Here is a 23213-nt window from a genome sequence, read left to right on the forward strand (position 1 = left end):
TCCTTGTCTGAACTCACATTGTATGAACTATACCCTACATATTCATTTGTTTAAATAGTGCTTAAATTTCAGCTGCCGTCTCTGCAGTGTTTCACCACTGCTAACATAACAAGAGAGAGGCATGATCCTGACTCGGAGGTCCTGCACCGGCCTCTCTGCAGCTGCACGGCAGGAGCTTGTGGATATACCCTTGGCTCTAGATTGGTCCAAAGCCCTGGTGTCTTTAAAGGAAGGTGGAGGAAGCTGCTTCAGACCTATAACAAAAAACAAAAACCCTTTTGTTAAGTTTTTTTTAAGAGCAAGTTGGACAGATTGCAAGGGTGAATGACTCTCTGGGACTGCACCCAAGGAGAGAAGTGTATAATCCTTGGGAGGCAATTCTTCAGGGAAGTGAGAAAAGGAAATACCTGACATCAGCCTAACAGGAAAATCGCAGGTGGGGTATCAGCAGCTATAGCAATACAAGATACGAATGCACAAAGCAGCAGCGCCTCGAACGTGAGCGGATGCGCAAACTCCCTCTGCAGAAGGCAGGAGTAACCTTTTCAATAACAGCCTAAACTCACGTTAGTATCTAAAGCTTAATTTGTAGTGCATGAAGCTGCAGGGGCCCAGAGTGCATAGCTGTACAAATGATATAAAGTTGTCCCTGGTAACATTACGATCTAATAACCACTGCAGCATGAAAATATCAACCATCTGTGCCAAAGCATCTAAGGAAAKCTATCTGGCAAAATGGATTAAAGTGCCTCTTTATGTAAACAGTAGAGCCTGGAGAGCATGGAAGCTTCCCTAATCGGAGTTAGAGTGTGTCAAATTTTCAGGTATCCAGGGTGATCGAGAGAGGRGGTTAAGGGTTGGTAGCTGCAGTGATGTTACAAAACTTACTGGCTTGGAGGGACCCAAATGGTACTTACATACTTCTGCCATGAGGTCAGTGTGCAGGGAAGAAGGTAGGTGACAATTACTACTTGTCTGGAGCCCCATAACCTCCAGATTTGAGTTGGGTCTTAAGCCAAAGTTCAGTTAAAAGAATTTGCAGAGTGCCGGAGCCGGGAGGAGAGGGGAGGCGGGCTGGCTGCGCAGGGGGTGGTTGTGCGGGGACATGCTCAGCCCTGCAGCACAGGGCACGTCCGCAACCCCCCCTGCGGCGGGACAGCCCGGGCAAGACCCCAGCCCGCGTGTGCCGCCGCGGCCAGCGCGGAGCACGGCTCATGCAGCGCCTGCGCGCGTGCCGGCTGCGGTGCTGCGCTGCCCGGGCTTAGCCCCTACCTGCGACCGAGGTACTGCTGYGCCAGGTCACGGGGCCGAGCCCAGGGAGCGGATCGTAGTCTCCGAGCGGCTTGCTGGGAGGGTTTGGCTATCCTAATGCTCGCGGATTGGTTTTTCCATCTGGAAGAAAAAATGAAATGCTCCATGGTAAGTGGTGTAATGGAGCAGTGCACTGGGGCTGGGCAGGCTGGTGCACCAGTGCTCGAGGATGCTCTGAAGGAGCTGCTGGCCTAAAATGAGTCTGTGTTAGTGTCCACCACCTGGGCAGGTYGGAGGGGACAGAGCAGCAGGTCTGGGATCCAGCTGGGAGTGCTGCCTTCAGAAACCGAGGCTGTATTGAGATCTGAACCRTGTTAGCTGCAGCCCTTTGAAGTCAAGATCATCTTGGTCTCCACCAGTTTCAAGTAAAGTTGGATGCCCTGCTGCTGGACACCTGAATGGTGGGAGGCAGCTGCGAATYTGAGTGTATCAGTGCTGGTCCTTTAATGTCTGTGTGTGCCAAAATGAGATCTTTCCARCAGGTCTTTCACCTCCCACAGGGAAGGCAGCCGGATCTCGGCTGCCTCGCAGCTCTCGCAGAGTGTGCGCTGCCTGACCCACAACCCCAGCCTGCCTGGCGTCTTCCTCGCGCCACGGGCTCCGTGCCAATGGCTTGGTCCTGCAGCCAAGCTCCGTGTTTATCGTGCGCYGGTGTGAGCCGGCGCTGCATCCCACCACAACCCGGGCCTTGCTGCTTTACGCCATCYGTGGGCTTGATAGGAGAACCCTACTGCCCTAGAAACTAGCAGAGTTTCTAAGGCGATGATTCCCACGTGAATCTAATTCGTTAGGCCTTGATTCAGGAAAGCACTTAGGCATGTGCATGAATCCCCATAAATCAGCGAGACAGCCTTTCGGAGGACGACCTCCGCCAGCCCCAGGGCTCTTCCCGCGAACCTGTGGGGACGCGCGCCTGGGAGGTCCCGCGGCCGCGCGCTACCATAGCTTCCTGGAGGTATCTCCGCTTCCACTTTGGTGCATAGGCCGTTTCTCTGTTTAACTTCATGACACGGCCCCTCCGGCTGGTGCCAGCTCATCTTAGCCAAGTGATGAGCGCTTTGGCAGCGCTGCGAGGCTTCCCCTCCTYTGAGGGCTGTTGTCTTTGCCCAGATACTGCTTGTATCTAGCTGCAACTCARTTTCTCAGTGCTACAGCTGCACAGGACATGGGCTGTAGGAAAAGAAGGTGCCCTATACATCTGCACATGCTACAGTCAGTTGACTCCTGCGTACCCAGAAATTACTCTTATTAACAGTTTGTTGTTAGAGACTAAGGGAGTCAAATTGATGCTAATGGAAGCTACCAGAGCTGTTAATCACTGGGATCACCAGCTTCAAAACCTGTTCTCTGTCTGTTATTGGGGGTAATTCTGTTTATTGACCCCAGGGGTTATCCAGCTGTCTTAGTATTTTGATGGATTTAAGATGTCTTGTAGGAACTTGTATGTTCTTATTGACTAGATCACAATGCTCTTCTGGAGTAACATCCAAAAATACAGTGCTGCCAGGGCTTTCCTGAGTATTAAAAATAAAGGCCCTATCCATAAAGTAGACTTTGTCCTGGATCTGGAGATTAAATTCTTTAAAAATTAAGCGAGATTTCATGCAAGAGGAAAATGTATGGGGTTTCTGTCAGATAATTCAATTCTCCGGATGCTTTAGGCATGAAGCTATGTGAATTTCTTGACATCTGTCTTCTACTAAAGTTTTCTTCAGTTACAGGGATGGGAGGCTGTAAGTGTCAATCCCTTCCTGTTAATTTTGTTCAGAGCCTGGAAATACTCAGGCTGCCTTAGATCATATCGTCACAGTGGATGTTTCAACTGCCACCAGCACCCTCATGTTATCRCCGCTCAGGCAGCCTTGAGAAAAGAATCAGGCTTGCCGCAATGGGAAATGATGTGCGTTCTCCAAACTTGCTTCATCCTGGTGAGGATGAAAAATCTCTGCTCTCCGCAGATAGGTGCGTCTCCGTGTTGCGTCTTTGATTGTTGCAGGTGTTCCCCGCCGGGTGCAAGCTGGCAAACATAGCGARAGCTTTTGTAGCTTCCCTGGTTTACACCAGCAAATCTGCAAGCATTTTGTGCATGATTTAGCAGCGATCAGTCCTCTCCACCTTTTCCAGCTCTTCACCCAGAGTTCGGTCCCAGTGCTGACGCTGCCGTGGTGTTGCTGCATCCTGGCAGAACCCCCTTCTTGCCACACTCTGCCCCAAAGCGAGCAGGATGTGACCCAACTACCAGGTGCTCCTGCTGTCAGGTTGCTTGGGTATCCATGAGATTTCAAGCTCTATGTTATAATTGTTCTTTTGCTGATGTTGAGAAACGAGCAGCTTTTCCCCCATGGAAGTCAGTCAGCATTAGAGATAGTGTTACCAGCGCAAGAAACCCAGTTTCAGCAGAACTGTGCAGGAGTAGCACGGAGAAAGCCTTATTCTTTCTTTTTTTCTCCTTCCCTCCCCTTGGTACCTTCTCAAGTACTAATGGGGAGATAAGTTTGAAACTTGGTTTAGATTAACTAGAAATAGAGGGCTTTAAATCTCAAGTACTTACAAGGTGTGACCAAGTGGAAATGCAGCTTTTGTTTGGCTTAAGCTCCTTCAAAACCTGGGCAGATGGATGAGCCAGTTCATGTTTTTCTTGCATTTTCTGGGATAATATTCATCCTGAAATCTCAAGCTGAGAGAGATAAGGAGTTCAGGCAAGAATATCTGCTGTGCCTCCTGAGAGCGGTGAAGAAAGCATAGCCCAAGGGCTTGGAGGAGAGCATGGTTTACTGGTGATATTTATGGCTCCTGGGCAAGGATAATTCATGGCAGATCCCTTCAGGGCTGGCCGGGGGCTGGCCAGCTACTGCAGGGCCTGGAATGCTCCTGGCTACGTTTTCCCCCAGATTTGTACCCCTCCTTTGACCCTTCCAGTGGAAGGGAGGCAGGAGGAGCCAGAGCATGAGCATCCTGCAATGGTGCAGCACTTGGTCCTTGGCCATGTTGGGGGGCAAGCTTGTGGTGGAGGAGAAAGTTGTGCTTCCTGCAGCCAGAGCAGCACCAAGTCCATGGGATCAGACCCCTTCCCCATGAAGGGGTGAGAGCAGAAAGGAACGTATGTTAATTATAATGGAGAGGAATAAGGGGAAGTTGGAAGAGATTAGAGGACGTGGCAGAAGGGGAGTTCCTCTTGAGTAGGTAGTTCCAATTTCTCTGAAATGAAAGCAGCTTTCCACTCTTTCTTACAGTATTGCTCGCTGTGGCATCAAATATTCAGTCTCTATTCAATCTATAACAAAATCTTCCTTTCCCATGCCATGCTGGGATGAAACCGGACTTGTTCAGTTGTCTGTCAAAGTCATTTTCTTTGTATAAATGGCTATAAATCCTGAACTTCACAGCAGTGCTTTTTCCCCAGTCTGCAGAGCAATGAGCGTGCTGCCCTTTTTGTCTATAACCACGCTGGGATGGGAAGGTGGAGCCAGCAGGAATGTGAGATTAATGAGATGCAGTCCAGACTCTTCTGGAAGTGCATACTTGAGATCTCATGCGGCAATATCCTTCACCCTGGTGTCAGGATGGGTGAAGAGCCCAGGGACTGAGACAATTCAGGAAGAGAAGAATGAGAGCCACTGCAATCCTGCAACTTTCTGAATTGTCTTCCAGAGGGAGAACTTCTTCCTTTAAATCAATTTGGCAAAGGATCAGTAGAGAAAGCATATCAGTGTATCAGACTGATTAAGCAGAGCTCAGGTTAGAGCTGCCGGACCCAAGACAATAGCTAAAGCTCAGTTCCTTTTAAGGAGCCTCAAAGACAATGAATGTCATTGCTGAAAGTATGTGTGGATTGAGTTTCTATTTATAAAAGAGCAAGTGTCTCTGTAGCTAAGAGGAGTTATATTTACTGAAGGAGATTGAAGTGTTTTTTTTGGATAGCCATAGCTCCACAGAGCTTCTGAAGTCTACCTAACCTTCTCTGGGCCCAGCAGGAGATCTGTGGAGCAGAGCCTGCAAGCTGCAGTCAACCTCCCGAAGCTGTTCAGGAGCTCGATGGACACCAAGGCCCAGGGGAAATAGTGAACCGTGTGGCTGCAACAAGAAAGAGGCATTTAGAAGAAGTTGTTGGACAACTAGAGGACAAAGCAATGAAACTGAAAACAAAGCATTGCAGGTCAAGGTGATTGCTGCTGCTAAAAGCCCCACTGGTAGCAGAAGCAGAGAGGCTTGAGGTTTGCCTTTGGTAGATAGGGCCAGCTCCTGGTCCTGGCAGGTCAGCAGTGGAATAGTAGGGTACAGGTGATGATTCCCTGCTTTCGAAAGCTGGTGAGCAAGCTCTGAGGCTACAACTAGCTTTAATGAGATGTTTACTTTGTTTGACTGCACAGCAGGAGGACCACTTAGCTTAACCCAATGCTGGTCATGTCTCCTCATCTCCTTCTCTCTGACTGAGTTGGAAGAACCATTGATTAAACACCTGGAGCAGACCAAGAGGCACCTCAGTTTGAGGAGCAGGGCAAATCTTGCATTTGTGGATCCTGATTGATTTTTCTTATGTATGTTTAAAAAAAAATCTAGAAGTGATGAGTCAGTAAAATGTTGGTGGTGTTTCCTGGGAAATAGCTGAGGTCGTTATTTTCCTCCAGTGGTATTTTTCCTTAGTTGCCATGGCAATGATTTCAGGAGGTTTTCTTCTGCAGTTTTCTGAARAGGTGAGAAGTTTTCATGGTCTTCTGGATGTGCTCTCAAGAAGCCTCAGGATGAGAAGGGATCTGCCTTGTGGCCAGTTGCCCCCTCCAGACTTTTGCACTGTGGCAAGACAGAAATCTTTTGATGTTATATTTTACTGTTAGCAAGATAGAAGATCTCTTGGGAGCATTTGCACTTTTGTTCAGCTATCCTGGGGCAGGAGGCAAGGCAGGACCAAAATTCACACAGCTTGAAGCTCACTGTCGTAGACAAGAAGAGGGAAGGGATCCTTGCTGGACATGCCCATGTGCATGAGGCTGGATGCAGGTCTGATGAAGATGAAGTGCCTGTGCTCCAGCACAGTCATTTTCCTTTTATGGGTCATGGCTGGAATGAGGTAGGAATGGAGGCCATCTAGCTCCGACCTCATCATCCACTCCCCAAATTCCCTTGATATTAGCCAGTGTGCTTTCACGCCAGCAAACAAATGTACTTGGATGTTTAATATCTCCTTAGAAAGAAGAAAACTCGGAGGGGAACTTTATCACCTTCAGTGTGCTATCAGCCACGGCAGACTGGGGATAGCAGCCAGTCTCGGGCTGACGGGTGAAGGCATTGGAGCGGTCCTTTGTGTCCCGGGAAACTTCACGAATTTGTCACCCTTCCTCAGTGGGTGCTCCCAGGTGGAGGCCGTGGCTGGCCCTCCCTGGGGCGCAGCAGGGAGCGAAGGTGCTCCCTGAGACGTATGCCAGGGTGCTGGGCTGCGTTTCATCATCCGGCAAGGCTGTGAACTGTGCTTTTAATGCTTACCTCAACTTGTGCTTTTAATGATTTCTGCCTCAGTCCTCCTCAGGCCCAGAGTGACGTTTCCCCGCTTGCTACCTTCAGCCTTGCTTGCTCAGAAGGCACTTTGGAGCCCTGTACACACAGCCCTGACAGAAGGGAGTAYCACACTGTCTCATACCCGAGTGTAAATGCAGCACATACATAGCTTCTGCCGGCTGCAACCTCGCTCAAGAACCTCCCTGAAGTTTTAGACATGTATAAATAAAATGCCCTATAGCCTATTTCCAAATGCTGAAAAAGGACAAGGTGCTGGTCTAGCCCGAARGAACTCCCTGAGGCAGCACTGGGTGATTGGAGATGTTCTTCCCTTGCCTGCCCTATGCTCAGAGGTGCCACTGGACCATACTGGYGACAAGAGCCTGGGCACCCAGCGGGATTGCCTGGGGTGACCCAGGTGGGGCTGGTCACCTCCTGGACCCTCAGTGTCTCTAGAGCTCTTTCCAGAAGGTGTGAGAGAAAGAAATGCCCGTAGGCAGCACCCCGTGGTCCAGTGAGGGACGCTCCGCTGCCACAGCACACGAGTGACGTCGAGGCTTGACTCTGACCCCCTACCAAAAAAAAAAGGAGAGAGAGAAGGAAGGAAGGAATCAGATGCAATTTTGACACATGTGCAGCACAGAAATGCGGCTGGCTCTGAGCAGTGCTGGTGAGTTGTTAAAGGCTCCCAATTCCTGGAGCACAGGAGGGCCTGTGGCCCGATGGGGAGAGCCACTGCCRTGTGTGCAAGAAGGAGCCGAGAGAAGGCTTCTGGGCACTCTCGACCGGCCCTTGCAGAGAAATGCTCGCTTTTGTGCGGTGCCCTCCTCCGGGAGTGCCCTCTCCGCCGTCCGAGMCCCCTGGGAGCGATGCCGCGCTGTCTCTTCCGATCCGATGTGCTGCCAGCGCTTGTCAACACGCTGCTTGGTACATCAGCGAATGGACACTACCAAGCGCCGAGCTAACAGGGAATGATTTATCCAAGACACCACGTCTGCGTGGCCAGATAGCCTGGAAACAAAATCCAGCGTTTACCGGAGACTCGCGGGAAGAGCTGGTGCTTCATGCCGCAGCTGAATCATGCTTGTATCTCGCCTGTTCTGGGTGTTACTCGTTTAATCATAGCAAGCTTTCCTTTTAATTAGTCGCTGCTGWTGCTGTGGAGAGAATTAGCAGAAGCTGCTGTTAACGGGGAATCGTAATCTATGGCAGATGCCCTCRGATCAAAGCGGCGGGCAGGGAGCGTCGTGCTGCACGTAAACCCCACGTTTTGCACCTTATTCCCGCCTGCGGACCTGCGCCGGGACCGTCCTTCTGGCGTTCCCAGTTTTCCGTACTGGGCACGTAAGCAAAGCCAAAGCTGGTTCGTTTTCCCGGCTGTRTCGCTCGGCCAAAAGGAGGATGTTACCTGCCCCGAGGCTGGGGCCGGCGCTCGCTCCGGCACGCGCTCGGCCCCCGCGCTCGGCAGCGGAGCCTCGGAGCTGGGGCCGCGCCAGGAATCCTCGRCTCTCCCGGGTACCTGCTGTTGAGAGGCGGTCGATGGCATTTTGRTTAGGCAGTTATTGTCAGAAAAGGGCAATTTATCAAAATTGAAGCTGTTCCTAGGAGGGGAACAGTTTCAGTGAACTCTGTGTTTCCAAAAAGAAAGAAAGAAAGAAAAAAAAACCCCAACAACACAGTATTGAAATACACTGCCTGAAATATTTGAAGCATCCGTTTGAACATTTTGGGAATGGAAAGTTCTGTGTTCTTCAAGCTGACTTTTATTTATATTTTTAATTTCGGTTGATTTATAGAAAAGAACAAACGAATGAGGGAATACAGGCTGAAGCGGAGAGGAGGGCTTTCAAGATTTCGGAGGCAAAGCGCTTCGGTTAACCACATCCGAAACTTCTCATTTGTGTTGGAGGTGGGAGGACAATTTTAATTCCCACGGGATAGGAAACCCACTTCCCTGCTGAATGTTAATGAMGTATAAGGGAAGAAGTCTCAGATGTGTTTGTGCTCTCTCTAAGGCAGAAGTATCTTCTAAACAATATTGCATATATACATATAGATCGTCTTGGAAATCTTGTAGCCGAGATTATCGGAGCTGCCTCTAGGCGTCTGAACCCCCGTTTCCCAGCCGGGGCTGCCTGTCCCCTTAGGCAGGTTGCAGTCTCAGCCCCCTTGATCTTCATCCGCCCCACCGGAGCGGGTGCTCCGGCTGCGGAGAGCGAGCCGTGCTCTGTTTTGCTGGCGCACCGAGAGCAGCTCGCATCGTACGCCGGGTCCCGCCGGCCAGCGGAGCGGGACTCGGCCTCTGCATCCCGTTCCTCGGTGGCAGCGGATGAGGAGGAAAGCTTCCAAGAGCGTGTTTCTTCTCCCAGCAATACTGCCGTCACAGCAGTAACAACAGCACAGTCTACCGTGGTGCTCTTGCAGTTATGAATGAGTTGGCGTTTTTGGTGACTGATGTAGACTTCTAGCTATTTTAAATTGTCCCGAGGTGCAACTTGACTTGTTCACGGCGTATTTGTTGCTTTTTCTCCAAGTGCTCCCGTATGTATATAATTTTAAGCCAGGACTGTGTTTAATATTCTGAGCTAGAGCATTTGTATTTTAACTCTAGATCAGCAAGGAAGCAATGTGGACTGTGTGTCAAGCGTGTGTTTGCCAGCCTCTAGCTGAGGGATCTGCTCCTTGGTGGCAGCAACGAGTGTAAACCCTGCCGCGCTGGGACGTGAATTGTTATAACCCTTTATTTTCTTCCCTTCTGGTTTCTCTTTCTCTCTTCTCCTCCTTTCCCTTCATTTGTAACCCTCACTGTTTTTTGTGAGGCAGCCTCTTTGATGATTTTAGCTCTCTTATTTTGTTATAAAGGGGAGAAAAATATTGGAGATGTTTGAGACATGGGACGTGTCTGAACCATTTTCTGCCTGTGACCTTTTCAATGCTACCATTCCCCCCTTCGCTAGCTTAGGCTGCTGCTGTGTTGCACCAAACCCTCACCAGTATCAGTGCTGGTCCCTGGGGATCACTCTACAGTGTCAAGATAACGTCAGAAGAGTTTGGGTGCCCGTCTGGGGAGAAACCCTTGCACCAGGCTGGAGGAATTTGAGCTAACAGGGCTTGGAAGGCTGCGCCCAGAGGCTTTGGTGCTAAGAAACAAAGAAAAAGAATTCAATGCACACCTGGATTTCTCTGTTTATTTGTCCAGCATATATTTGTGGAGCCTTTGGTTACTATGGTTTCTTGGTGCTCTGAAAGGCGATCGATGAGGCACGGAGAGAGGTGATGATGATATCCTTGCATTGCCCTTCTCTCTGGGTAGTGGGCTGGGATTGGGACACCTCACATCCAACTCCGCAGCTTGTGCTACAGCAGGACTAAGTTGTCCTGTCAGGTCCTGATAGGTTTTAAGAAGTTCTTGTTCCTGCTGTTGGCCAGCTGAAAAGTCATTTTAGTACGGTTAGTTGGTGGGAGCAGTCAGGAGCTAGCCTGCGAGCATCCTGTGTTGGCTTGGGTTTGTTGCTTCACCGCTGCGAACGCGCCTGTAAAGCTGGCCGTAAGGCACCGTAGCGTCTAGGCAGCTAAAGATGCAGGTGGGTGCCTGTGGGAATTTAGAAAAGTATGTATATGAATTAAATGCTGAACCACCAYTTAGCAGAAGAATCAAGTACCTGATGTGTTTCAGGTGTTTGGCAAAATATTCCAGCCCACTGCGYGTTGGGGCAACTTGATATTGTCAGTTTGACCCCGCAGCCGTGTCTCAGCATCGATTTTGATGCAACTTTTAAGTAGACGSATGAAGTTGCCTATATGTTAGGGGTTTAAATTGGGAGAATGACTCTAGTGTTACAAATTTTGTTCCTATCTTTGTCACTGACTGAGAGTATGATCCTAAACAGGCTACACCACCATTTTTTGTCTTCTGCCATATGTTTTCCAATAATGCACGCCCACCCGCCGTGGAAAGCGCAGCGCTTGATGTCTGTAGGCATTGTTGGGAACCCTCTGTGAAATATGGCAGAAAAACATGAAAGGTATTAATTTAGGTCTAAGATTACTGGAAGTCTGTTTGTGCTTTTTTTTCATACCTCTATTTTTAGTTTGCTGGTCTGAAATACTAGGATTGGGCCCTTTTCTCAGTAGCAATGTTCAGGGCTTCCTGATTATCAGGTTTTCTGAGGCATTTCAGTTAAAGCATTTAAAATCACTAACTGCTTTTGAAAATCTTATCAAGTCTTTTGATAAGATACTGAATAAAAAAGCAGGCTTGAAATTGTCAGAGAAAACATTTCGACTTTCCCTCGTGCGTAAGGAGCATTGGTACGGAGGCTACGAAAACATTAAGACTCTGCACGTGACRCTTCTACATAAACCTCCTGTGGTGGTGCTAAAGCTGAGATTAACATGAAGTCCATGTTTGGATTTCCCCCTTCAATTTATAATGGGTATATAAACCTTAAATAGTATTTTTCTTATCTTCGCTCTCCTGGGGTTTGTTTGCTATTGCCACTTTCCTGTTATACCATTTGCATCAATGTTTCTGCACTCGAGATGTTCGATCTTGCTCTATTTCCGAGTGTACGTTTGCACATGCCTAATAGAGCTATTTTGCTTAGCTTGTCCCTTTCCTCTCCTTCTTTCCCCAGCCGGAGGAGCTTACAAATGCCCTGGAGATCAGCAACATAGTCTTCACAAGTCTCTTTGCCCTGGAGATGCTGTTGAAAGTCCTCGTTTATGGTCCTTTTGGCTACATTAAGAATCCATACAACATCTTTGATGGGATCATTGTGGTGATTAGGTACAGACTCAGAGCTTTCTTTACGTGCGTTTCCCCTCATTTGACTATTTAATTAAAATGCAAGGCAATGGAGAGTGGACATAAATACCATCCTATGATACTTTATACTTATTTACTGTAACTTAGTCTGTGTACACACACACACACACACACACACACAAGCATTAAAATATGTTCTTGGGGATGTTTTGTGGTCATTGTAGAGAGGAACCCAAGCAGAAAGCTACCAGCCTAAATGAACTGTGAAAGTCTAGGATCTGAAATGCAGGGAAAAGGAAAAGTCTAGGGAAAGCCTGGGCAAGCCTAGGATCCAATACAATTAGTGCCCAATTAAGTAGCTCTCTGGTTGCTTGGCATATGCAAAAACTGTAACTGCACCTGCAGTCACTGATTTGCAGTGCGTTTTTAGTGCTCTAGTGGGACTCTGCTCTTGGCAGATCTGGAGCTCATTCAGCTTCCAGGAGGCACTGGCAGTGCATCTCTGCTTGGGACTGTTTCTTGCTTTCCAGCCTCTTTTCTCTGATTTTCGCCCTCTCTTTGGCTTTCTCTCTCCTGCGGCTTTTGCGTTGGGCATTGCCTTTTCGTTCTGTAAGGCTCTTTTTTTTTTTTTTTTTTTTAACCCCCTCAGCGTCTGGGAGATAGTGGGCCAGCAAGGCGGGGGACTCTCAGTCCTGCGGACATTTCGGCTCATGCGGGTTTTGAAGCTGGTCCGCTTCATGCCTGCTCTCCAACGCCAGCTCGTCGTCCTCATGAAGACCATGGACAACGTGGCCACGTTCTGCATGCTGCTGATGCTCTTCATCTTCATCTTTAGGTGAGTGCTTGGGGAGTGCTTCTGACCTCCAGTCCTGAAGGACTGAGCAACAGGCAAGAGGGACTCTTCCGAGCTGAGCAGTCCCAGAAATGTCCTTGCTGGCCAGCACTGGTGATGGGCTTGCTGCCCTGATTAAGTTCTCTTAACTCTGATCTTTGCAACTCAACTTGTAAGGATCATCTTTCAGGTGGATGATCCCCCGATATCAGCCCAAGGTAGCCACCTCGATACTTACGGACTAGCAGAAAATCTTGTGCTAAAAATACTGCCAGAGAGAGGGCAGTGTTCCTAAAATGAAGCCAACTTCTCTCTGTCTCCTGTTCCGTACTTACATGGTCTTACATGGTCTCTTCTTTCGATATGAGAGGTTCTGCAGTGGAAATACTAGAGTTAGAATTGGACTAGCCACAAATATTTGGATTTTGTTCTAGATTTTGAAGAGAGCCTGTTTTTTATAATAGCCAACTCTGTTGCTGTTCAACAATTGAGACGCTGAGCAGCCTGAAGAAAGCCAGTCTCTTCAGTGGAATAATGTTCCTTTCCCCAGTGTGACTTTTCACTCCAAAACACCATTTGGTGCCATGATGCTGAGTAGAGCTGTGAATAATTTGATTATTCAGGTTACTGGCCAAAAGCTGGGGAAAACAAATTATTCTTTTAGCATCAGTCTAAAATGAAAGGTATTCTGTTTTCTCGTCAAAATGGAAAAAGTTATTTCAGGTCACCTGATGTGTTTCATTCAGGCATTTCACAGAAATCCTTTTTGTCTTTCTAATTCAATTTAGACGCATTTTGCTGAAAATGTGTAATTGCAAAACAAAGTCAAAACATTGTGTTTAGAAAAATGTTGAAACAATGTTTTGACTTGAAAAAACAAAGAGGAAGAAGAAGGAACAGACATACTTTTTGGCTGAAACAATTTGACAGATTTGACCCAAATTCACAATCAGTTTGCGTGATCTCGTCGTGCATTTTTCAGTGAACAAATGATTCATTAAAAAAAAAGAAAAAAAAAACACAGCTGAAATGCAGAGACATTAAGCCCTGCTTTATGATTTGTGTTTACTGTCATCTCCTCTTCAGTCCTTGCTTTTTCTCACTTGCAGCATCCTGGGCATGCACCTTTTTGGCTGTAAGTTTGCTTCGGAGAGAGACGGTGACACTCTGCCGGACAGGAAGAACTTTGATTCCTTGCTGTGGGCCATCGTCACAGTTTTCCAGGTACAAAATGGAAAACCTCTCAACGAATGTGCGTTTGGAGAGTGCAAGGCTGTGGGGTTGTTTTCAAAGCATTATACAGAGCTCAGTGACATTTCTTGCCTTGGAAGGGGGAGGACCCAAAGCCACGAGTGAGAGAACATGAGGGGTTTTGAACAATATTAGAAAGTGAATCGGAAAGCTGGTGAGGGGGGAGCTGCAGAGGTAGGAGGCTTTGTGTTTGCAGGGAGCTCTGGAGAGGCTGCAGGCTGGCTGGGAGGAGAGGCAGAGGATGGAGGCTCAGCGGAGGACAGCGGGGCTGTTTGCAATGATGCTGCAACAACGAACAAAACCTGTTTTAAGCCCATAACTTTTATGTGTGGTTTTTGCTCTAGCAACCCTGAGCTCTGTGTTTGCTGAGTCTTTGGAGGACGGTTAGCTGTTCTGGCCGACTGTATGAAACGTTAGATCCGCACAATGTTGCAGTCGCCTGCGGCCGTAGGTGTCCCTTGGCACTGGTTGGTGTCGGGGTGCTTTGGGCAGCGCGGCAGGCGGTTGCTTTGGTCGTTGCCCTGTCTCTCCTCTGAGTCAGATGGTGGCCTGGGCCAGCTTTGTCCTCCAGAGCCTCTTTCTGCCTTATCTTTTGGCTGAGTGGAAGGGTGAGCTCCTTCTGATGAGGTCCCATGCCATATTTAAGTGCATGGTCATGGCTGTGGTGGATACCCCAAAGGAAGGGTGCTTGTCTACATGCGGTGGCTGACCGGTGCCTCTGCCCACCCAGAGCCCAGATACCTGGCCAGGCCTGGGGAAAATGGCTTGCGTTCCTCTGGTATCTTCATTTTCCTGATGCCCTTTCTCTGCAGATTTTGACCCAGGAGGACTGGAACAAAGTCCTGTACAACGGCATGGCATCCACCTCTTCCTGGGCTGCTCTCTACTTCATCGCTCTCATGACATTTGGGAATTACGTTCTCTTTAACCTGCTGGTGGCCATCCTAGTAGAGGGTTTCCAGACTGAGGTAAAGTCCTGCTCCTCGTGCCTTTGCTTTCTTCTAAAATTTCAGGGCCTCCGTATCCTGGAATATGATTTATAAAACGTTTAAAAAAGTGATACATGAGAAAAGCTGGGAAAAAAATATCAGGTCTCTTTTTTTTTTTTTTTTTTAATCTTCCTTCTTAGCCAAGGCACAATTTAATACACCCGGCCCTTTAGCTGAGCTTAAATGAAAAGCATTGTTAGCGTTAATACAACACTGAACTTCAGCGGTGAGTCAGTCCCTGCTGATGGAAGAGCTGCTCTGACAGTGTCTTTGAACCAGTTTTTGCTGTGTTTGTGAGCCAGATTAAAAGGCCCTCCTGAAAAGTTATGTAGGCTGCTAAGAGATTAGTGCTGTGATTACCTTTTTGATGGTAGGCGTTCACGGCGCTCTCCCCGCTCCCAGCGCTGCAACGCTCTGCACATTTTAAACTACTTTATTTCTAGTCTCTGCTGGCTGCTTCCTGCGGCTGGGAACCTCCGGGAAACAGCCCGGGCTCCCGTAAGCTTTCGCGGGGTGGCTGTGGTCCAACCCGACCTTTCTCCTCGTCGTTCTGTCGTCCTAAGTGAACGAATGAGCGTGTCACCGGGTGCCCAGCGTGGGCGCCTGTGACCACCCAGTTCTCTGCAAAAACTGTCCAGTTGAGCAAAGTTGTTGGTGAGGAGGCAAACAGGGACCTTTCTACCCTGCCCCGGGGTTTCGAGAGGTAAACRTGACCTACCGCTGCCCACTGGCACAGTATGTCTGATTCTTCTTGTTTGCTTTAAGTGTGCCGAGGTGACTGCATATTATTTAAGATTTGCCACTTGTCTGTCGTTGTATTCTACCATTCTGAATCATTATGCACGGAACCTTTTTTAAGATTATTGTTTCTGAGCGCAGCTCAGGGTTGAGTCTTGTGGAGTTGTACCAGGAGATGGCGAGAAGGACTTTTTTGTTCTGTATCGTCTCTCCCCACGTTGGTGCTTTTATTTTCAGTTATTCCTGTTTTGACTGTTTCTCTCTGTAAATCTCCTCCCCTGTCCCCTTGGCGGAAGGGAAGGGTCACCGTCAAGCTCCCCTCGATAGCACCGTATTCCCTTGTCTGAGCGAGAAGAGCTAAGCACCCTGCGCCCGCCCGGGCTGCCCCCGCTGCCCTCTCGCTGGCAGATCGCTCTGGCTCGTTAAAGCCTGCTCCAGCATTTCCACTGCGACCACGCTTTAACTGCCGCGTAAACGGACCTGAGCGGTGCCGGCCGCGGGGTGACTTCGGGCTGAGGAAAGCTCTAGGGTACCACGCTTAGCCTGAAGCCAGCAGCACCTTCACCTGCATTTGAAGGCGGGCGCAGGTCACCGAGACCGGAGTCCTGGGCAGGTCCCAAAGTCCAAACTCCTCTCCGGTTGTGGGGGCCTAATTCTACCTCACCATGGCAATTTCAATGATCTTGCACCAAATTTATGTAATTTGTGGCTCTGATTACAGTGCCCTTTTATATCGCAGGCTTTTATAATGGCATTTTAATAATAATCTTCCCACCGTGCCCCTGTAAGTCTGATTCTCGCAGCTCCCCCAGTAAGCTGAAATGTGATCGAGAGATACCTGGGCTCGACCCAAGTTTTCTGCAGCAGGCAGGGAGAGCAAATGTCTGTTGGAGGTCACGAGCCTGCTCTCCAAGAGGTGTAAGTCAGCATTACTGCTCTACCTTCAGCAGAGACAGGCTTTCACCCCCCAGGCCCAGCCTCGCTCCTTTATGTTTATTCAGCTTTGCTTTCTAAACACACCTCATCCTCATTTTTGCTAACAGGCAAACAAAGAACCTGCTCCTAAGCAAAATTAATAGAGAGATCATCTCTCCCTGTAAACAAAACCCAGCCCCGCTCTCCAGCGGCTGCGCTTGGCCCTTTCTACGTTGGGTTTTTTTCGTTCTCCTTCAGATTTCTGGGCTGAAACACAATCTCAGGGCTGCTGGCTTTATCTCCCCGCTCCTTGACTGCCTTTCCTCAATCTGCAAGCACCTCGTTAATTTTAGTGCATGGCTTTGCAGCCCGCCGTTGCTAGGCAGCAGATGTATATAAGCAGTTAAGAAACAAAAAGAACCTGTTCCAAACTTTAAATCTGGAGTAATATATTTTGCAGGGTTGGGTTTTTTTTTTTCCCTTTGGTAACCTCCTTCTCTCATGSAAAAGGCACATGCAGGATTTTATGCAACGTGGGTATTTTTGAATGCACGTTCTTTGCATTAGCTTGAGCTTGGCGTTCGTGCGTGAATCCCCAGGAGCTGGACAGCGGGGAAGGTGAGCAGAGCACCTCCATTGGATAGGGCTACGGATTCGAAATTGCTGCCCGAGCCACCAGGTCCCTGCCCTGGGGATTTATCGCGGAAGCAAACGGTGACTCCTGGTAAGAGAGCTTTCTGGTAGACATAAAGCTCCTCTCCCGAGGGACTCCCGGATGATAATCGTCTCCAGAGCGTATTCTTCCATTGGTGATCCTCCCAGTCTCATGTCCCCTCGTCCCTGGCAGCCCTCGCTCGTGGTTGTGTTTCTTTTCCTTCTTCGTGCCCCTTGCGCGACCCGGAGCTGCCGGGGTCGGCATTCCTCGAGCCCTTCCATGCTTTYCTCCGTAGGAAAGATATAACCCGCTCCCTGGACGTAGCATCAGACCTTGGATACGCAGTCTGAGAAACAGAACTTGGACTTGCGGGCTTCAGCCAGAGGGAACAGGCCGTTTTCCCTTGTTCAAGCCTTTGGGTTGCGTTTTTGTTGCATCCTTTACCTTTTACATTCCTATCGGTTTCATTGGGGTTATTCTTGAGAAGGAAGTGTGTTTCCTTGTTTTCTCTTTGGATGGCTTTTCCCTGTCTCGGTCCCTCTGTTACAACCAAAGACTTTAAATTAAGTGTCTGTTATGTGGCTAGCAAGACACTGCTGTCCTGGATGGGTCCAAAAATTGATCAGTCTGTCTTAACCTTTTCATCCTAGTCTACAGTGGGATGCGTCCAGCATCCCATGCAGCAACCGGAGGAAATGCCCAATGCCAAATAGACAAGAAATTAAGCCAGCTGGATACCCTGCGCCTTGCTACTGTTGTACATAACCCTCACATAGGTCCTGGAYCCAGAAAAGGGGCTGGTACCAGGCACGCTCTGCAGACAGTTCCCGCTGGCCTTCAGCAAGCAGCTTGGTAGAAAATCCTGCTTTTTTGGACCTGTCCGATRCTCCTAACTTGTTTGGAGAACCCCTGAATGCCACTGGGGAATGGAAAGCCCAAAGAGGAGGTTAAAAACCTGTGCTTTCTAATAGGTAGGGCAAACTAGATTCCTGGTGCTCCGAGCAGGTGCTGGAACCGCTCCCCAGACAAACCCGGAGGGGGATCGCAGACCCCGCAGTGGCATGGTGGCCGCGCTGTCTGCAGCCTCCAGCCGATTTCAGGGCGATCCAGACCGCATCCCCGGATGCGCACTTCTGCCAGAGAGGTGCTGCCTGGGGKGAGGAAGGAGCTGAACCTACACGGTTTGGGATGGCTTTCCTTAAATGCGGTATTTCACCTAGCTGTAAGAGGACCAATACTGAGTTAATCAAACATTCATTAAAAGCCCGCATTGCCGATTAATGACAGCATAATAAATAAAGATCCCATTATGCAGCTGTCAACAACAAAAAAAAATCATGTTTTCAATAATTAGCTGGTGTTTCATTAGCACAATTATCACTTAGGACCGAATCTCCTTTTGAAACACTTAATTTAAAGGTAAGGCCGGTGCCTTCGGAGGGCTCTGCTCCCCCTCAAACGTTCCTCCCCGGGCGGCCGCGCGCTGCCCCGCTCCGCCGCTGTCCTGCCCCCTCCCTCCTTTCCCGTCCCGTTTGCGACCCGCTCTCAGCTCTGATGTTGCGACTGTGAAAACTGAACCCCCCCTTCCCCTTGCTTCCCCCCTCCCCGTTTTCACTTCAGGAAATCACCAAGCGAGAAGACGCGAGTGGGCAGTTAAGCTGTATTCAGCTGCCTGTCGACTCGTCGGCGGTACGTACGCGCTGAGCATGAGCACACCCCGACGCCGTCCCGTAGTCGTCTCCGTGATGCTGTTCTCGTTGTAGTAGCTGTTGTTCTTTTGGKTTTTTTTTGTTTTTTTAATTTTTTTCTTTTTCTTTCCTTTCTGTTGTCGTCATTGTGGAGTCGCCCTTGATTTTAAGTCCCTTCCTTCTTTGGGGGAGCCACGTAAATTAAGGCCGGCGCTCTGGCGTCGCCTCCGGCCTCCCGCGGGCCCCTCCGGCCGGGACAACGCGCCGGCGCTGCGTCCCGCAGCCTGGCCCGGACGGCGCGTTTGCACCCTGCCAAACGCTTCCCCTCGGCCGCGCGCCCGGCCGGGCACGCGAAACCGCCAGAGACGGCAGGGACCTGGAATCAGGGCTGTTGGTGACACGTGTGTGCGCGAGCCCCGCGCGCCGGAGGCGGCGGGAGTCGCGGGTGGAGGGAACGGTGCAGCGCTGCCCGGCAGACTGGCTCACGCGGGGAGCGCGGGCGGAAACCCGCTCGCCCCGACGGCGGATGAGAGATCAGAACAAGGTCCCTTCAGGTCTGAAACCCCCACGGAAAACCCCCCTCTCTCCTCCCTGCCTCGTACGTCTTTCTCCTTGTTGCTGCCTTTTCCGCCCTTTCCYAGAAGTCTGACCTGTGCTGCAGCGCAAAGGCCCTTTCCTCTCGTACCTGAGCAGGTTCTCCCACCTTCTGTACACGCCGGTTAATCCGCTGGACCGGACGGTCCATCTTGACCTACCCTCATTTTCCCCACAAGGATGTTAACTCCATCTTCTCTCACAACCCCTTTTCTATCCAGAAAGGCAAACTGGGAGCGCAAGAACAGGTAACGGCGGCCAGCCCCTGCCGCGAGACGCTTGCCTGCGCCCGCCCTTAGCTCCGCCGCGTGCTGCGTTCGAGGGGATGCTTTCCGTCCTAAAGACGTGGGGTTTGGTGCTGTGGGAAGGGAGGGTGGGACACCCCCTCCCCCCCTCCCCGTGGCCCTGCTTTCCCACATCCGTGCCCAYCTCCTAGCGTGCCCGGGAACTCCCCTCAGGGCAGTGGAAGAGCGTTCCAGGAATATAAATTAAGTAAAACTCTGCCTGTTATTTATTCATTTTTAATAGCTCCTTAGGGAGACGTGAGTAATTCCTGGCAGGCCTACTGACCTGCTGAGCTGAGGGCCTGCGGAGGGAGGCTACCTGAAGCCAGCTGGAGCCCATGCTCATGAAAGAGACACAATTTATGAACCCAGCAAAGTTCAAGCCCATCTGACTTTGCTGTTCCCTCTTGAAAGGTACATTCCTGACCTTTCCCAGCCTCTGCGTCCTGCAGAATGAACTTCCCTGAGTAACACGGAGGTCCTAAATACTCAGGAAGGGAAGTTAAGAGCCAGGACTTTACGTCATGCTCTCTTTTGCCTTAAAAACATGTATCTGAGAGCGTTCAGTCATTCTGGAACAGACCCCCTAACTGCTCGTTGAACTCGAGAGGGGAGAATTCGGGCTCGTTCCTCTGGAGCTTTGCCTGGAAACGTGAGCAGTGCTTGCGGTGCGCAGGATGGGCCTTGCATTGCGCCTCCGCTCCTAGCCCRCTGCTGCAGTGCCTCCCCCAAACTGGGGCCCATCTGGATTTTTTTTCCACCTAAACAGGTACCCCCAAGCACCAAACTTCATTAGCCTTGGCCAGGGCTCCTGAGGGTGCAGCTTAGGTGTGGGATTTGCTGGGACTCTTTGGTTGCCCCAGCTGGAGCAAGGTCCTGCTTGGCTTCTCCCATCTTGGCATCCTCCCTCCTTTCCCACCTCCCCTCCCTCCCTGACATAYGTCCTGACGGGGCTCGACGCTCTTTGCCAGAATAGTGGTTTCAGCAACAAATCAACCACTCTTGGACGGGTGTCATTCTGGCAAGCGCCGTTCCTCCCGTTGGGTGTATGCTGGATATACCACACCCTAAGTGCCTTTCTGCAGCGCCAATGGACAGAATCAATGGGGCATGCAGGGAAGTCCCTCACCAGGGCCATGCCGCAAGACTGAGCAAGTACCTGGGCACCACACTGGGAGCAATGGTAAATCTCTTCTCTCTCCTTCTTGAGAGTGCATGGGCAGGGTCCAGAGGATGGGCCTGTGTCAGAACGGGCAGTTCTCGTTCAACCCAAGTGTCTGAAATAGCACTGGAGCTTCTGTGAATCCCCTAAACTTTAACGTGTGTTAAGTGTTGCAGCTCTAAGGTAAAAGGCCACCCAGGGGCAGTTGTTGTTRTGTTCTGCCACTTCTCTGCTCTGGTGGAGCTTCCCTTGATGTGTGCCCATCAGCTGAATTGGAAAGTCAGGGGTTTATGTCCCTTGCTGAACCCTGGATTGTTTCACTGAAGCATCACTAGAAAGAGCCACATGAATGCCTGGRTACACTGAGCTTGAGGTCACAGTGTGTAAATTACAACACATGAGTAGGGTCAGATTTTGTCCCAATACTGCTCATCAGTTACAAGTCCTTCCCCAATGTCTGCCCAGTGTGCAAATCCAGTAGCAAAAGTTAAGCAGTGTTTTTCCTGATCCCTTTCTGAGACTGCGTTCAGATTCAGAGGCAGTCAGTCTTCCTGGTAGGAGGTTAATTAGTCTGTGGTATAAATATGTGCATGCGTCATTTTGTGAAAGGTGATGTTGCATCGTGGTACAAATTTCCGTGGACCTGTAGGTGTGTTGTTGATGATGGTAAGCTGTTTATCAGAGGGGCATCCACGCATACAGCCGTTCACCCTCGTGGCTGAAGTGCTCTGTTTTGCTCTAGGGTGATGCTTCGAAGTCTGACTCTGAAGTGGATCTTTTCCCTCACAGCCTGGAAGAAGAGGGTGGACTTAAGAAAAACCTGTCRAATCCAGCCTGTAAGTAACAACCCTGGGACACAGTCCCCTCTGCAGAAACCTCACTTCACTGTGAAAACAGCGCGTCCCACRTGGGAAGTGACCTCCTAAAGAGAATATCTTAGTCCAAGCTGCTGCAAGCAGACTCGCAGTGAGAGTTTGGATCATCTTGCAATCAAGCCTGAGGTCTAAGCTTTGAGACAGTGTCCCCGCAGAGTGATGGGATGAGAGAATGCTGGACTATGTGGCACCATCTCCCTGCCCGTGGCTGGCAGAGYGGATGCTGGAGGTGACCTTGGTGGGCAGGGGGAAGATGGTGCCCAAGGAAGAGACTCTGGGACAGAAAGCGAGGAAAGCCAGTGATGGAGCCAAAGCATGTGGGAAAGGGCTAGCTTGGGGGGGAGCAGAGACAGCCCTTGGGGAGAAGGGGGTTGGAGGTGAAAGCTCAGAGGGTAGGGGTGCTGAAAAACAGCAAACTGGTGAGGGCAAAACAGAGAGAGAAGGGAAGGAGCAAAAAAAAAAAAAAAAAAAAAATTCCAGGGAAAGGAGCTGGAGGGTGTTTGTTGAACAGTTGAGCGGTAGCAGACAGCAGCACACATCTGGTCTCCTTTCTCTCTGGTGTCTGGTCCATTCCTGGTTTACACCTCTCTGCATGCCCTTGTTTCTATGCCATGTTGAAGGAGGAGCTCTCTTCTCTCCAAAATGACCTTCTGGTCCCCATCCCTGTGATGTTTGGAGGAGAACCATCTCCTTGAGAGCTGCAACCTGCTTTGCCTGCCTGAACGTAGGTTGCATGCATGCCTCTTGAGTGACAACACCTAAAAGCCATTTGTGTCTTCCAGTGCTGGCCCTGAGCGACCACCCAGAGCTGAAGAAGAGCCTCACCCCACCACTCATCATCCACACTGCGGCCACACCAATGCCCATGCCCAAGAGCGCCATGTTCGGAGATGTGGCGCAGGGCTATGAGGCCCGCCGGGCTAGCGGCGTCTCCATGGACCCCAAYGCTTACGAGCTCAAGTCACCGGTACTCACCTCGCTTTCCCCTACCGATGCTTGCTGTGCTGCTCTTGGGTTTGTGGGGCTGCTTTATGCTGTGTCCGTCTGTCCACCCGTGCTGTGCTCGCTTGTCCCTTGGTCGCGTTGGTCCTGCCTGGCAAGACCCGGGCAGGCAAGGCAGCGGCTGGGGGTGATGCTCTCGTCTTGGTGTCCTTTCCGCAGTCCAGCATACGGAGCTCACCCCACAGCCCCTGGAGCGCTGGCAGCAGCTGGAACAGCCGCCGCTCGAGCTGGAACAGCATCGGCCGCGCGCCCAGCCTCAAGCGCCGAGGCCAGAGCGGAGAGCGCAAGTCCCTGCTCTCTGGAGAGGGGAAGGAGAGCTCGGAGGAAGGGGACAGCTCGGATGAGGAGCGCTCCAGTCGGGCCGGCAGTTTCAATGGTTCTTTACCTCATCGCATGGAGTCGCTGGAAACAAAAGGCTCCTTTGATCTCCAGGATACCTTGCAGGTGCCTCCACTTTACCGGAGCGGAAGCATGCACAGCAGCCGCACCTCTGCCTCGGAGCATCATGACTGCAATGGGAAAACCGCCCCAGGCCTCCTGCTCCATCAGCTCCCCTTAGATGACCCCCGGCAGGACTGTGATGACTGCGATGATGAAGGCAACATGGTAAGGAAAGGTCAAGCACTCATTCTGACTTTTCTGCTCATCAGAGTGAT

General features: G+C 50.4%; 1 protein-coding gene across 3 annotated transcripts in view; it reads left to right on the plus strand.

Annotated features, from left to right (window-relative positions):
* CACNA1G (calcium voltage-gated channel subunit alpha1 G) overlaps positions 1–23213 on the plus strand; it is a 105438-nt gene that overhangs the window by 26050 nt on the left and 56175 nt on the right. For all 3 annotated transcript variants that reach the window (XM_085304591.1, XM_085304589.1, XM_085304590.1), the window contains exons 10-16: positions 11442–11593; positions 12222–12407; positions 13514–13628; positions 14468–14623; positions 21423–21516; positions 22338–22522; positions 22717–23163. In XM_085304591.1, coding sequence (XP_085160717.1) covers positions 11442–11593; positions 12222–12407; positions 13514–13628; positions 14468–14623; positions 21423–21516; positions 22338–22522; positions 22717–23163 — 1335 coding nt within the window. The remainder of the gene's footprint in view (positions 1–11441; positions 11594–12221; positions 12408–13513; positions 13629–14467; positions 14624–21422; positions 21517–22337; positions 22523–22716; positions 23164–23213) is intronic.

The sequence above is a fragment of the Rhea americana genome, unplaced genomic scaffold (genome assembly GCF_003343005.1).
Source record: "Rhea americana isolate MKP2758 unplaced genomic scaffold, rheAme1 scaffold_21, whole genome shotgun sequence".
NCBI classification, from domain to species: domain Eukaryota; kingdom Metazoa; phylum Chordata; class Aves; order Rheiformes; family Rheidae; genus Rhea; species Rhea americana.